Source organism: Macrosteles quadrilineatus, unplaced genomic scaffold, assembly GCF_028750875.1.
Source record: "Macrosteles quadrilineatus isolate MER2022 unplaced genomic scaffold, UCM_ALF_1.0 Scaffold_4__1_contigs__length_99947679, whole genome shotgun sequence".
Lineage (NCBI taxonomy): Eukaryota > Metazoa > Arthropoda > Insecta > Hemiptera > Cicadellidae > Macrosteles > Macrosteles quadrilineatus.
This window is the reverse complement of record NW_026542597.1, coordinates 21666628-21681068: the sequence shown is the minus strand read 5'-3', so window position 1 is coordinate 21681068 and position 14441 is coordinate 21666628. Positions and strand designations below refer to the sequence as shown.

General features: G+C 37.9%; 1 protein-coding gene across 1 annotated transcript; it reads left to right on the top strand.

Annotated features, from left to right (window-relative positions):
- The first annotated feature begins 12544 nt into the window (after positions 1 to 12544).
- Positions 12545 to 13995, top strand: LOC128992798 (uncharacterized). The gene is made up of 2 exons (XM_054416538.1): positions 12545 to 12649; positions 13606 to 13995. Exons 1-2 carry the CDS (start codon positions 12545 to 12547, stop codon positions 13993 to 13995), a joined length of 495 nt encoding a protein of 164 aa, XP_054272513.1.
- The last annotated feature ends 446 nt before the right edge of the window (positions 13996 to 14441 follow it).

Below are 14441 nucleotides of genomic sequence, written 5' to 3'. Positions count from 1 at the left end.
CAGCTGCTGAAGAGTTAATTATCATCCAACAATATTTTTTCAAACATTAAAGTGATTCTAATAATTTAAATATCTAATATACTGTGAGATTAGAAATTGTCTTTTTAGTTTTGAATTGTTTTCAAAGGGAGTTCATGGAAGCCAACGGCCAACTTGGATTTGCCCGCCATAAGAGCAGCAATGTTAATTTCGTTAATATCAAACTGACACTGAAAAGTTATTTACCATATAAAATTATTTTTTGAAATACTAAAGCTATTGTAATTTAAATATCTAGTGTACTGTGAGATTGGAAATTTGCATCGTAGTTTTTTAATTGTTAAATGTCTAGGCTCCAAGGACTCTTAATCAGTAACAATGCTTCAAAAGGCTCCCCACTCCATTTGACCCCATCTTTTACTAAACTCCTTAGATCAAAATACCCTATTACATCCCCATCTCAAGTGGTATAAATGTTATCACTGCAGTCTTAAAATTATTAACTCCCCATAAACAATCAGCTTCGAAAATATTCAAAGCAAAAATTGTTCAACAATATTAATTTTTTATAGTCCTACTTTCCAAGATGGCTACCGGTGTGCGACGCTGTTGACATCCTGCTCCTCCTTACTCTATGTCGCTGTCATCTGCAAACGACACAGACACCATATTTCCCGCGGTCGCGCCGCACGATCGTCCCGGGGGGCGCCCCTGTACGACGTGACAGCCCCGTGATTTATGGCCTATCACGTGACATGGGGAAAGTGAAAAGTGCACTGGAAAATCGTATAGGGAAATGAACAGTGGTGGTGGTTTAATATGGGGGGGGGGGAGAGTCCCTTCTACACTCATCCTCCACTCATTTTTGTTAAAGTTAGTACCTCCGTGGCGTCCCCATCAATTACAATTGTCAATGAGAAGAGTGATTTGTTTATTATATTCAGAATGGAGTGTATATATTTTTTTTATTGCCTATTTTAATTTCATGCTGTCGTTGGTCGGATAGAACCATGGTTGAAAGGTAACAGCGAGAGGTTTGTATGTATTTGGTGTTCTGTTCCTTTAACCCAGTGGACACGTAAGGAGTTCCCAATTTGGGAAAAATAACTTAAATACAGTAATACTGGTTTGATTATTGTTTCTGCTAATAGTAAAACTTATACAGACTGTCCCAAAAGTCCCGGACCGGTTTAATATTTTCTAAACGACAACAGATAAATCAATGAGATTTGGTACATAAACACCACACCTAAAAATCAACTTTTTTAAGGAAATATCAATTTTGTGTCACATCATGTTGACGGCAAGGAGTCAGATGGAAACCTTAAATAGAAGCATAGGTTGACATGTACATCAAATTAAAGGTCTTTACTAGCAGAATAAATGCCGCAAATTTGAACTCAAACAGACAACCAAGCCAAGAATGACAGTGGTTCAAAGATTCATTTAATTTGCTTTGCTATTATACACTTACTCCTAAGCCCTAGGAATCGGAAGCCAATTTTAAACGTAAGCATAGGTCGATATGCACATAAAATTAAAGGTTAAAAGTAAAGACCTTTAATTTGATGTACATGTCAACCTATGCTTCTATTTAAGATTTCCTTCTGACTCCTTGCGGGACGTCCCCATAATATGACAGAAAATTGATAGTTTCTTAAAAAAGTAGATTTTTAGGTGTGGTGTTGATGTACCAAATCTTGTTGATTTATCTGTTGTCGTTTAGAAAATATTAAACCGGTCCGGGACTTTTGGGACAGTCTGCATGTTTTTTAACCAAATATTTTTTCAAATAGGCCTAAATTAATGTAACTGTTAGATAAGTAAGCCTATAACGCGAAGTAAAATCCTCTCTCAAAAGTTTAATCTACCAAAACTGCACAACAGTCCCCTCTATATATCTTATCTACCTTATCATCCAGCAATGCACACTGCACGGCGCATGTGCAGTGAACTATGCGCGAGTCGCAAAGCATGGGAACTCCACAAATCGCATGCCTCTGTAATGATCGCCCTATGTAAACGAATGACAAAATAACACCGTAATTTCGATTGATAATTCTATAGCATTGCGCTGGCCGAGTTAGAACAACAAATCCCAAAGGTTAGGTGACCTCCGCGCGCGTGCTGGTGTCCGTGCGTGCGTCCGTGTGTTCCGCAGCCGATGAGCGTTATTAGAAAATTCCTCAGCGGAAACTAGCATTCCGAAATACAGCCATAGTTGTCTCTCGGCTGTCTGTTCGTGGGAAATGAAGTCAAGTTTGGGTTTGAAATGTGCAGCTTGTCAAGTTTTTGAAAAGTTGTTTCTGCCCGGTGCTGTTGAACGTCGTTGTGAAAAGTCTTTTGATATAGTTTGAATATTAATTTGTTGAACAAACTTTAAACACGGTTTACTACTTTTTTCTTATTTTGGGTGTTCATTCAAATAGACCTCAAAAATGCAAAAATCTGGAAAGTTAAACTCTTTACGGACGAGGATGAGTTTCTTAAACATTTTTGGAGAATGTGAAAGAAAAAGAATCTGAATTTATCCAAACCACAATATAAAAATATTTGAAAATGCTAAATTTTGTAACATTAATTCATTTGATTGCACTTTCTCCACTTTTATTTAGGCCTAAAGTCAAATAAACTATAGTAAATAATCCAAACACATATATGAAAATGATTGACATCTTGATCTCGACAGACTTTGGACGCACGCATAATGTTTTGAGAAACTTTTTTTTTTTTTTTTTTTTTTTTTACTTTATTTAATTTACAATCTGTTCAAGTTGAACAATAAGCAAATGATATAAATAGTAATACAAAAATAACTTGAAGAACATGAGCTAGTGATTGACCACCGTCAACACTAGCAAACAAAGAGAATTTTGATAACACTTAGCCGAATCTGAATGGTAGGTCCAATATCGTATGTCGCTTCAGTCTGTAAATGGTGTTGTGATTGTCCAATAAATTAAGTGCAAGATGATTTGAATGATTTTCCAATTGTATAATGTATTTTTCACTATATTTTGTAATTTCTTCTTTTACTGTTCGAATTTGAAGATCATTGTGAAGTGTTCTGTTGGTAACAAACCAAGGAGCGTTGACAATTTTACGTAATAATTTTGATTGGTAACGTTGAATAATTTCAATGTTTGAGGTACTTGCTGATCCCCAAAGCTGAATACCATAAGTCCAAATTGGTTTTAAAACTGTTTTGTACAGTAACAATTTATTTTGTGTACTGAGTTTTGATTTAGATCCAAGAAGCCAATTAAGTTTAGTTGTTTTTAAATTTAGATGTTGCCTTTTAGTCCAGATAAGTGCTTTCCAATTAAGCTTTGCATCTAAGTGCATGCCCAAGTATTTTATTTCCGTTACTTGAGGGAGGTGAATATTGTTCATGGATACTGGAGGACATGTAGCCTGATTTAAGTTAAAAGTAATGTGTGCTGATTTATTTTCATTAATTTTGAACCTCCATGTTTTAAACCAATGAGAAATTTCATCCAAGTTTAGCTGTAAATTTGCTGTAGCTTGAGCTGGATTGTCGTGGACAGATAAAATCGCCGTGTCATCCGCAAATGTAGCAACCATAGTGTTTACACTTTCTGGTAGGTCCGATGTATAGAGAATATACAAGTATGGTCCAAGCACGCTTCCTTGGGGGATTCCTGATTCTATAGGGTAAAGGTCGGTTAAGTAATTTTGATGTTTAATTTGGAAAGTTCTGTTGGTAAGATATGATTTTAAAATAGGAAAAACTGAATGGGGTAGTAACTTCTTAATTTTGAATAGTAAGCCAGAGTGCCATACTTTGTCAAATGCCTGACTGACATCAAGGAAAGCAGCAGAACAAAATTGTTTGTTTTCCAAACAGTTTCGAATTGTATGAACAACCCTATGGACCTGCTCCACGGTGCCATGTCTCCGTCTAAACCCGAATTGGTGTCCTGGAATGACGTCGTCTTCTTCAAAAAGAGCTTGTAGTCTTTTGAGGAACAATTTCTCAAACAACTTGGACACTATAGGCAAGAGACTTATAGGTCTGTAGGAAGTGATTTCATGAGGAGGTTTTCCTGGTTTTGGTATAACAATTAATTGGGCTTTCTTAAATTGAGTTGGTATGTGGTCTAGTCTCAATATAGAATTAAAGAGAAATGCAATAAAAATCATTCCTTTCCTTGGCAGTTCTTTTAACATTTTCCCAGTGATAGAATCGTAACCAGGAGATTTTTTCGGATTTAGCGATTTGTCAATGGTTGCCTTAATTTCTGTAGGTCTGAATTTTTCCAGAGGAAAGTCAAGTTGAAGTGGAGAGTCCAAGAATTCTATTATTTCTTCTTCATTATTGACCACACCTACATTTGGCTTGAATACATTGGAAAAGTAATCCCCGAAAGCTTCAGATTTTCTATTTCACTCTTAGCACAGCTTCCATCCGGTTTACGAATTGGCGGGATTGAAATTTGGGGTTGCTTCAGCCTTTTTGTTACTTTCCATAACGAGTAATCCGTAGCTTCCGTAGCCGACAAAGATTGAGTATATTCTTCAAACCATCGGTTTTTTGTGTCGTACAATAATCTTTTCAAATTCCGTGCTGCTCGGTTAAGGTTGGCCTTATCATTTGGGTTTCTTGAGTTTTGCCAAATTCTTCTGAGTCGTGTTTTGAGAAACTAAATCAAAATGAACCTGTTTAAACGTTATTTTCACATTTTTCTACGTTTTACCTTTCGTATAAAATCATAGACAGGTAATTAAAAAGCTTCACTGTTTTTGGGTAACTAGGAGTATAAATAGCGATCCATCTTTTGCAAGGATTAAATTATTTATTTATTAAACACCAACGATTATATATGTAAAAAAATATTTAAAAAAAAAACATAATTAAGTATGAGAAAGATTAATATATGTTGAATAAGATAAAGGTTCCCTCACAACTATCTGTAGCCGTTTCTGTTGTAACGTCAAAGCAAATAGTTGGTGAAAGGTTATTTCGCCGGTAACGTAACGGCACATTTCAACATTCTGTGTATCGCCAAAAATTCAGTCGATAAATATTATTTTTAATATTCGCCCCACGGCATGCGACGGAGGGCCGTGGGGGTTGGTATCTTAGTTCTTCAGTAATCTCAACAACGACGTCGTGTCGTCGTCTGCTCCGCAGGCTGTTGTCGCGGGAATCAATCAGCTGGTATTTGTTTATTTTATACGCGGGAATTGCGTGTAATGATGATGTTCAAGCGTGATGCGAGGGTACGCGATGTCTACGCCCACTTGGGTGCCTATACTCCGTGTCATGGAGACTTGCGACGGGCGAGCGGGGCTTGAAGCATTCTCTCATTTTCAGAATGTGAAGGGGTGTGGAGTCGATCACCCGTATTCAAGATTAAGCTGAAAGAGGACGAGGAAACCAATTTGGATTACAACAAATGCTTGAATTTATATAATTCTCGACAATTAAATTAGCAGCCTAACGAAGTTCAGGAAAACATAACCACTCGGCTTTCCATACACTTGTATTGTTCTATGGATACATCCCTAGAGAACTCCTAAATCGATGTTGGGATGTGAACATAGATGGAAACAAAAAGTAGGGTACGTTCCAATTGTCCAACCGTTCGAGCCAATATACGCCTTGTATTCGTTAATGTTGTGTGCAGTTTTTTATTGTGTCATATGTCTACTTGTGTAAATCGATTGATGAAATAGCATGGATAATTTTGAAGTTGTTTAATTTTTGCTTTATGATGGACTAGAACTGCGACGGAAAATTTGGTTTGTACAATAAAATATCAAATAGTAAACAATCACGATGCGCAAACTCTAAACGAATGTAAAACTGAAACATGTTATATCACCTCGAGATACCAATTGTGTAATCTACGATGTTCTAGTCATGGTGGCATCTTTTCCCGAAGTAGATCCAATTTTTTTCCCTAGCTGTGCCCATCCTCATTCCAAAGATTAAAACTCAACTTATTCATTGTTATTTGTATCAACCCGTTCATTTCCATAACGTACACGCTACTCCCAGTCTTTGCGTGACCACCTCCATCCATGTTGACCCATTTCAAATGCTGAGATCTGCGCAGGCTTAGTGTTGCGAAGGCCCATATGTGTCAGTCTGCGCAGGCCTAGTATTGCGCATGCTCATGTACCTGTGTTAGTTCTGCTGCTTACGATGCAAGCGACGTGTAGACGCTGTTCCCACTAAAGCCCCAACTTTACGATGCTTGTTCCTGGAAGGATGTGCCGTCTCTATCAGTGACCTTGCCCTGATAACTGATAATGCATCCAGTGTCCTTGGAGCCTTACCGGTCGTGTACAAGCGCTCTTGGTTATTATTTAGTGATTAAACGTGTTCAACACACTAAAGAGAAATAAAGTTGACGCCGTGTTTTTCCTGATGGTACTTCTAGAGCCAATCTTTCATGGTTGAGGGTCTACGCGTAAGTAAGGGTATTTAAGTAATTACAGTACGCAGTATGGGGGGGGGGGTCAGTGGGGGTGGTCAATTCACAAGGCAATTGACTCGTATGATGAAAGCTATATCGGCAAGTAAAATTTTAATGTTATCGGTGGGTAAACTTTTGACCTCGATACTCTACTTTGAAGTAAATGAAGATGGTCCCTATTTCGATGTGTTGTATGTTGGTTGCACTAGATATACGTTAAAATCGACCACTCGTTTCTTTACAGTTTTTTTTTAAACATGGTTGGCATCAAGACACCTGCTGCATTAACCGGAAGGAAACACATTTTCTGTCTTCAACTGATCCAAAAGCATTATACATCTATACTATTATAAAAAAGAGGTGGTGTCTGTGTGTATGGGAAAAGTAAACGCGAAAACTACTGGTCGGATCGGGCTGAAATTCGGCATGATGATAGCTCATATTCCCGATTAACATATAGGCATATTTTTATCCCAAAAATCCTTCCGGGCTCCGCCCCAGTGGCTGTGGAGCAAAGGTTCCCATGTTAACCTTATGAGAAATGGAATTAATGAATCTTAACAGCTGTTTCAATTAAACAAGTTGGTTCTGTTCTATGATTTTCAATAGCATTAAAGTTACAAGGATTACCAACAGGGTGCAGCACTAGCATTATTTCCTTTACATTTATGACAACAGCTAATTTGCAACCAAAAGGTGAGTGAGCGTAGCGAACGAACTTCAAACTGGAGGCGAGTGAGCGTAGCGAACGAGCTAACCTGAAGGCAAGTGAGCGTAGCGAACGAGCTAACCTGAAGGAAAGTGAGCGCAGCGAACGAGCTCCAACCTAAAGGTGAGTGAGCGTAGCGAACGAACTTCAAAAAGAACCGAAATTTCTTAAACCATGTCCTCACTCATAACTGCTATAAGCATTTGATACTTATATGCCAACCCCGTACGAAGGACGGGTACTCTGCTAGTCTATAATATAGGAGTATGTTTAACCCTTGGCAATATCTAATTATAGGAAGCTCAGCAGCTGGAAGCAGATTTACCGAAAGGGTTTGCTTATGTAATATAATGATTTCAATCATAACAAACCGAACTAAACAGCCATAGTGGAACACCTATTATGTACTCACAACTAATCAAATCATGAGACTAATTTCAACTCACTTTACACAATGAAGAATTGAGAAGAAGTCAACACTCTATAATACCATCAGTTTCAGTGGGTTTACAAAGACATTCGCTGAATGAAGACAAAGTGTAGGCTGCAGACAGCTTTGCAGATTTATGCTCAGCAGTAAACGTAGACGAAGAGGTGTGTTTATGGAAAACCAGACACTTCTGATTATAACATCAACACCCGCGTGGACAAGAGGTATTGGACCGTTCCCAACGAAACAACGACCAACACGCAGCAAAACGGATAGAACATTTGACAAATATGACGTCAATAACAGCAATCACAGCAAAGACAACTAGACGAAATGGATGTCTGCACATTTCAACGTTATGCCATTGTTATACATTATGGCACATAACACTGCGGTAAAATAACATCAACAACACTGGTCATTTGTAGGCTACTAGCAGATATACAGGGTGTTTCCAAATTGTCTGGACATATTTTGTGGACTTGTTCCCTGGGCTAAGACAAACATAAAACACCATATAAGTATATGGGTCTAAAGTGCCTAGATTTCTGTCTATCGATCTGTTTGTGATTTTTATAAATTATTTTATATCTTTAGCATTTTTCAACATAGAGATTTGAAATTTGGTATGAATGTGTAGTTCTTAAAGTAAAAAGAACTCTGAAAGTTTCGTTCCAATATCTCAAGCCGTTTCAATATGGCGGTCATTTAAAATTTGTAATGCCAAATTTCATGAAAACCATAAAAATTAAGAAAATCTTTTACATTACCAAAAATATAGAGAATTTTAATACAAACCAAATGAGGCATTGTTTGTTAAAATCGGATGAAAAATAACTGAGTTATCAGTTTTTTTTCTACATTCTGTTATGCAATTCAACAGGAGTACCATGTTCTCAAGTATGGTAGTCCTACTTAATTGCGTAACCGAATATAGAAAAAAACTTATAACTCGGTTATTTTTCATCCAATTTTAACAAATATGGCCTCATTTGATTAGTATTAAAATTCTCTATCTTTTGAGTAAGGTAAAAGATTTTCTTAATATTTACGGTTTTCATGAAATTTTGCTATACAAGTTTTTAATGGCCTCCATATTGAAACGGCTTGACATATTGGAACGAAACTATCGCAGTTCTTTTTACTTTTAGAACTACACATTCTTAACAAATTTCAAATTTCTATCTTGAAAAATGCCCAAGATATAGAATAATTTATAAAAATCACAATCATACCGACAGGCAGAAATCTAGGCACTTTAGACCCATATACTTATACGGTGTTTTATGTTTGTCATAGCCCAGGGAAGTCCACAAAATATGTCCAGACAATTCGGAAACACCCTGTATAACAAAACAAGCACAATGTGGTGTATTGTCAGCTGGATTTATTTTGTTTATTTGTTTCAGTTTCTATAGTTACTTCATAGGTACTTTTTACTAATGAATACAAAATGTATTCGTTGTTTTACTGACAATAGTGATTTTCCTTGATGATTATGTGCATATCGAGTTTCCGTCACAATTTTGATTCGCCCTCGTGTGTCTTCAGCTTTCATCAAGCCGTATTCGTACCAATCTCTAGGGCCTTAAAATTATCTTTCAATAACGTCAAACGATCCACACACGAAGACCATAGCTTCCTGTTCGTTCGTTTTGAATTATTACTTAAACCTAGTGTCCGTTGTTGTGGTGTATCATGTTTTCGTTTGTGTTGTGTGTTTCTTCGTGTCTGAATAGTAACGACCGCGTTGAATTTGAGCATTTTAAGGCTATGAAAATGTTCTAATTACTGCTTGAAGCAAGTTGAGATTCGTGTTCTTGACGAAATCAACGAAATCCTTGAAGAAAGACTCGTTGAACAAAGAGATTTGGCTTGACCAACAACGGGTGGTTATGTCGGGACGTCGGTGCAGTGCCCAAGCTCTCTCCGGAGCAGTGTAGAAGTCAAATAAAATACGCCAACAAACAAAGGTTTGACGTTGCTTTAAGATTATTGAATAATATACTCTTTGAACATTTTTATTGAATTTATAACGTAGGATTTTCACTCTATTGAGTATTTATAGTATTTTTTTGAAATAACACATTTTTTGTTAGTTATATTCACAATTCTCCAATAATGAACTCTTGTAATTAACAAATTTACGATGTTTGTAACTTCAACGAGATTTTACTCTAAAACCATTTCTGGAACTGTATATAGGTACATATTAACAAACTTCTACAAATCCAGAATGGAAATTGGCCATTCTTACGACAGTAGATGGAATGGTTATTGGTTATTCATAGAGAAAAGAAGTATCTTGCTGAAAAGAAATCTGCTTCGAGCGTTCCATGTATATTTGTCTGTTCGTATACCACTTTTATTTGTAGCAGCTTTATTGGTTGCTTTGTTTGATTCTGAAGTGGCAAGGTATCAGGAAGGTCTTCAACAACACATAATCAAAACCTTCAAATTATCTTCAATACCTTAAAACTTTCACAAATATCCTAAATTTAGAATTAGCATCGTGGAAATTCTAGTCAACAAATCGTAAAAATTTCTTAGTCACCAACACTAAAAGATCGCCCCTTAGATCGCCAAGATGCGGGCACGGCATCGGACTTGCGGGTCACCACACCATCGGCAGAACACCTTCAGGAAAACAAAACACGACACTACAAGACCTCCATGAACGGCGCCAAGAAGCGGGCACGGCGCCGGACATGGGAACACTTCTGCATTGACACCACACCTTCAAGCTACACGTCCAGGAAACTTCAAGACCTCCATACATCCTCCTACCCACATTAGGGTAGGAAAATTCTGCCTCACTTTCTAGTTCACAATTAAGGGATGGCTTAGTACATTCTCCTATCCACATTATGGGGGGCACTTCTGCCTCTGCCTCAGTTTCAAACTACAAGTCCAACGTTAAATGATGACTTTATACATTCTCCTATAGGCTACACATTATGGTGGACATTTCTTCTTTTGTTTAAAGCTTCGAGTGCACAAATTCAAGGATGACTCCAGAATACATAGGCCTACTCCATTCCACATCAGAGCAACCCTGAGACTAGGTCGTGAGGCTATGACTATCCTGTGTGACGTTACTCATGATTAACTACCATAACATTTTTCTTTTGAGTTTGTTAATTTTGTTGCGCTACTCACCATTATTTTTACATCATATGGCATTTTTGTTACCCACCTAGTTTAAAATGAACGATTATAATGTTATCACTTTTCAATGGAGCTTTCATACTAAGAGCCCGGAAATTCTCTCCTCCAAGATAAAAGTCTCTAATTCATCATCTCCTGATACAGTTAAAAAAACTATACCTACTAAATTTCAATTCAAATTAACTTAGATAAAAAAAATTTAGTTAATACTAGCTGTGTGCCCGTTCTACGTACGGGGATCCTATAGTAGTCAGTTGAATGTGACAAAAATCACACAATGTTGGGTTTTTGGGCGTTTGTAATTTTATTTCTTAAGTAGGTAGGCCATGTATTCTATGGAAAAGTACTGGTATAAAGGATCGTCGTCGAAAAGGTTGTTAGATGAATAAATAGGTAGGCGTACGTACCCAAAAGATGGGCTATGAGCCTATTTGCTGTATGGTCCAGCGATTGCATTACACGGTGAGTAGAAACAGAAAGTGACACATTAGAAAAGCGACTTTAGCATCATCCGTAAACCTCTGTTACGATCACCCACTGCAGTTGTGATTTTTTTACTTTACACTTTACACAATCACCATTGAAGCGCCGTCATGAGTGGAAACCTATTGGCGACGACCATTAAGTGTCCCAGCCATATACAACACTGATTCAAGGTCTTCTTTCTGGTTATCAAAACTCAAGAACAATTTTATATACCTACAAAGAATTTCTGGTTCCTGACCTGGATGATTTCATTTACGGTTACACTATAATATTGCACTTGCGATTAATTAAATCCGTTATGTAAGAAAAACGTTTTTAATCTCACTTGGTTGGGGTTTTCTTTCAAAACGTGATTCGAAATGGTTGCGGTATTTGTAAACAACAAAGCTAGAAAAAATAATCTTGTTCTGAACAGCTGTTCGTTATTTCATAGACGATGTGATGAAAATTGAACGAAAATTTGACAAAAATCGCACAAAACTGCATTTTTGAACGTCCGTAACGTTATTTACAAAATAGTGAGGCCATATTTTAATCACTAAAGAGACTCTCGCCAATCCAGTGAATACATTAAAATTACTTGGATCTTGATAGGTATTCTCGTTTTCACGGAGAAGATTGCGTAAAATGTCATCTTCAGTGTTACAGACAGACAGACAGAAATAGAGATAAGACTCGTTTCTGCTTCTTTAATGTATAAAACGTAGCAATAACCTAAAAATATATAATTCTGAGCAATGTACAGACAAAACTCTAATTTTATTTATATAGATTTTCAAATACAAAATAGAAGAGTCCAAGTGAGTTGAATAATTTATTTTAAAGACTTTTGTTGGCTGAATAGCCAATAAAGTTTACTAGTTACAATGTAGCTAGTCTATGATCGTTTGTGTTGTGTGAACGCTGTTAGTTTCTGGTTCCTCCCCTGGTGAAAGAAGAAATGATTTTAATCTAGTTTTTATAAAATATGTCATGTACCGGCATGTAAAACAGAGAGAATAAATATTAATTTTAAACTATAAACTGTGGAGGGTTTTATACAATCCCGTGAATAAAATTCGGATTTAATTGGTTCATGTGGATTTATTATCTACTCTAGTAACGAAGGTAGCTAGTAAATAAGGATTAGTTTAAAATAAAATTATCTAAAGAAGTCCTTGTTTAAAATTGATTGGAACACAAAACATTTCAATGTATCAAAGGTAATTAGCCATCACATACCCAAAACAAAACTCAAATAGAGTATAAACCTTAATTTTAATTTTCTTTTAGTTGATTTCCTCGCTCTTTGTCTAATCCGCGGATGACATTTCCCGTGAAAGGCACATGCTTGCAAGGACTGGCTTTCACGATCCGAGCCCAAAGGCTAGAGGCAGACCAATGCAATGCCCTTTACCTGCTCGGGTCAAAGGTCAAACCTACTCCACTTCGGTAGTAAGGTTAGACGATTCCTCTGTCAGACAAGACACTAAAATTAGTGATTATGTTTACAGGAACGCCGCTGCTAACTGGCACAACCCTTTGGGTTTGGACACGCTACCGTGTGTGGACTCTAGAAAGTTGTAGCATTGACTTTTAAATAGTGTAAGTAGACTTCTTTTCTTCTTTTCTTATTCTATCGTAAAATCTTAAGCCTGTGTTTATGTGTTTTATATTGGTAACGTTTGTAGTTCGCTGATGTCTTTTGTACAATTAGAAAGTAGTTTTAAAAGCAGAGGATATATAGTTGCTAGATTACTTTATTAGGTAGAAATATGCCAACTAATAAGAATCAAATAGGTTAAAAGCCCACTACACGAACCAGGCAAAATGATAAAAGTATTTTTCCAATATTCCCAAAGATCATGCACCTATGTACAATACCCCGATCATATCCCACTTATCTTACAACAGTCCCAATAATATTCCATATCACACTCTCTTATTGCTCCTATCATTCACCCAGAATTAATTCTATCTCATAAAATGTATCGTTCTGAGTTCCCAGCCTTACCCAAATGCATGCCCAGCTCCAAAAATAACTATCTACAGCATATCAACAGAAATTTATGTTTTCCACAAAAATGTCCCTCCCAGCCCCCTAATCTACTCTTATCCCTCCTCTTCTTTCTCCCCCTCCCCATCATTATGACAGAGCTAATATAGATATACCTCAACCTTATCACAGACCTCCTAGAACTTACAATCCCTCTATATCCCTCTCAGCGTCCTCAACAACCCTTATCCTTCCTTCACGTTTCTCTCCCCACCATTATGATAGCACATATGTAGACCCTAACCATATCCCAGCCTCAACCTGCTCTATATCCCTCACAGTCCTTATCCATCCTACCTGATTCTCGCCCCCACCATTATGATAGAGCATGTAGACCCTAACCATATCCCAGGCTCCACCATTTTATCCCCCTATATCCCACACAGCCCTTATCCGTCCTCCCTGTTTCTCACCCCCAGAGCATGTAGACCCTAACCATATCCCAGGCTCCACCATTCTATCCCCCTATATCCCACAGAGCCCTTATCCATCCTACCTGTTTCTCACCCCCACCATTATGACAGAGCATGTAGTAGACCCTAACCATATCCCAGGCTCCACAATTCTATCCCCCTATATCCCACAGAGCCCTTATCCGTCCTCCCTGTTTCTCACCCCCACCATTATGATAGAGCATGTAGACCCTAACCATATCCCAGGCTCCACCATTCTATCCCCCTATACCCCACACAGCCCTTATCCGTCTTCCCTGTTTCTCACCCCCAGAGCATGTAGACCCTAACCATATCCTAGCCTCAACCATTCTATCCCTCTATATCCCTCACAGCCTATCCTTCCTCCCTGTTTCTCACCCCCACCATTATGACAGAGCATGCAGACCCTAACCATATCCCACCCTCCACTCTTCTATCCCTCTACATCCCGCACAACCCTTATCCCCGCGTTTCCCCGTTCCCACGGGCGATGCCATCTCGCCGCGGAGGGGCGGAACTGTATAAATATCGCTCATTAGTGTCCGAGGGGTCATTAATTGCGACCATAAACACCTAGTTACCCCCTCCACCTCCGCGCCACTTCTGATTGGCCGATAAATCGCGGTCGGTTCGGCTAAACCATTTATTGTCGATTGTAATCGTCTATAAATATAGTGACCCTAGTACGTGGCTTATCACCGGCTGTTTGTACAGCCCGGGACCTCTGATGCGATCACTCAAATCCCACAGTGGA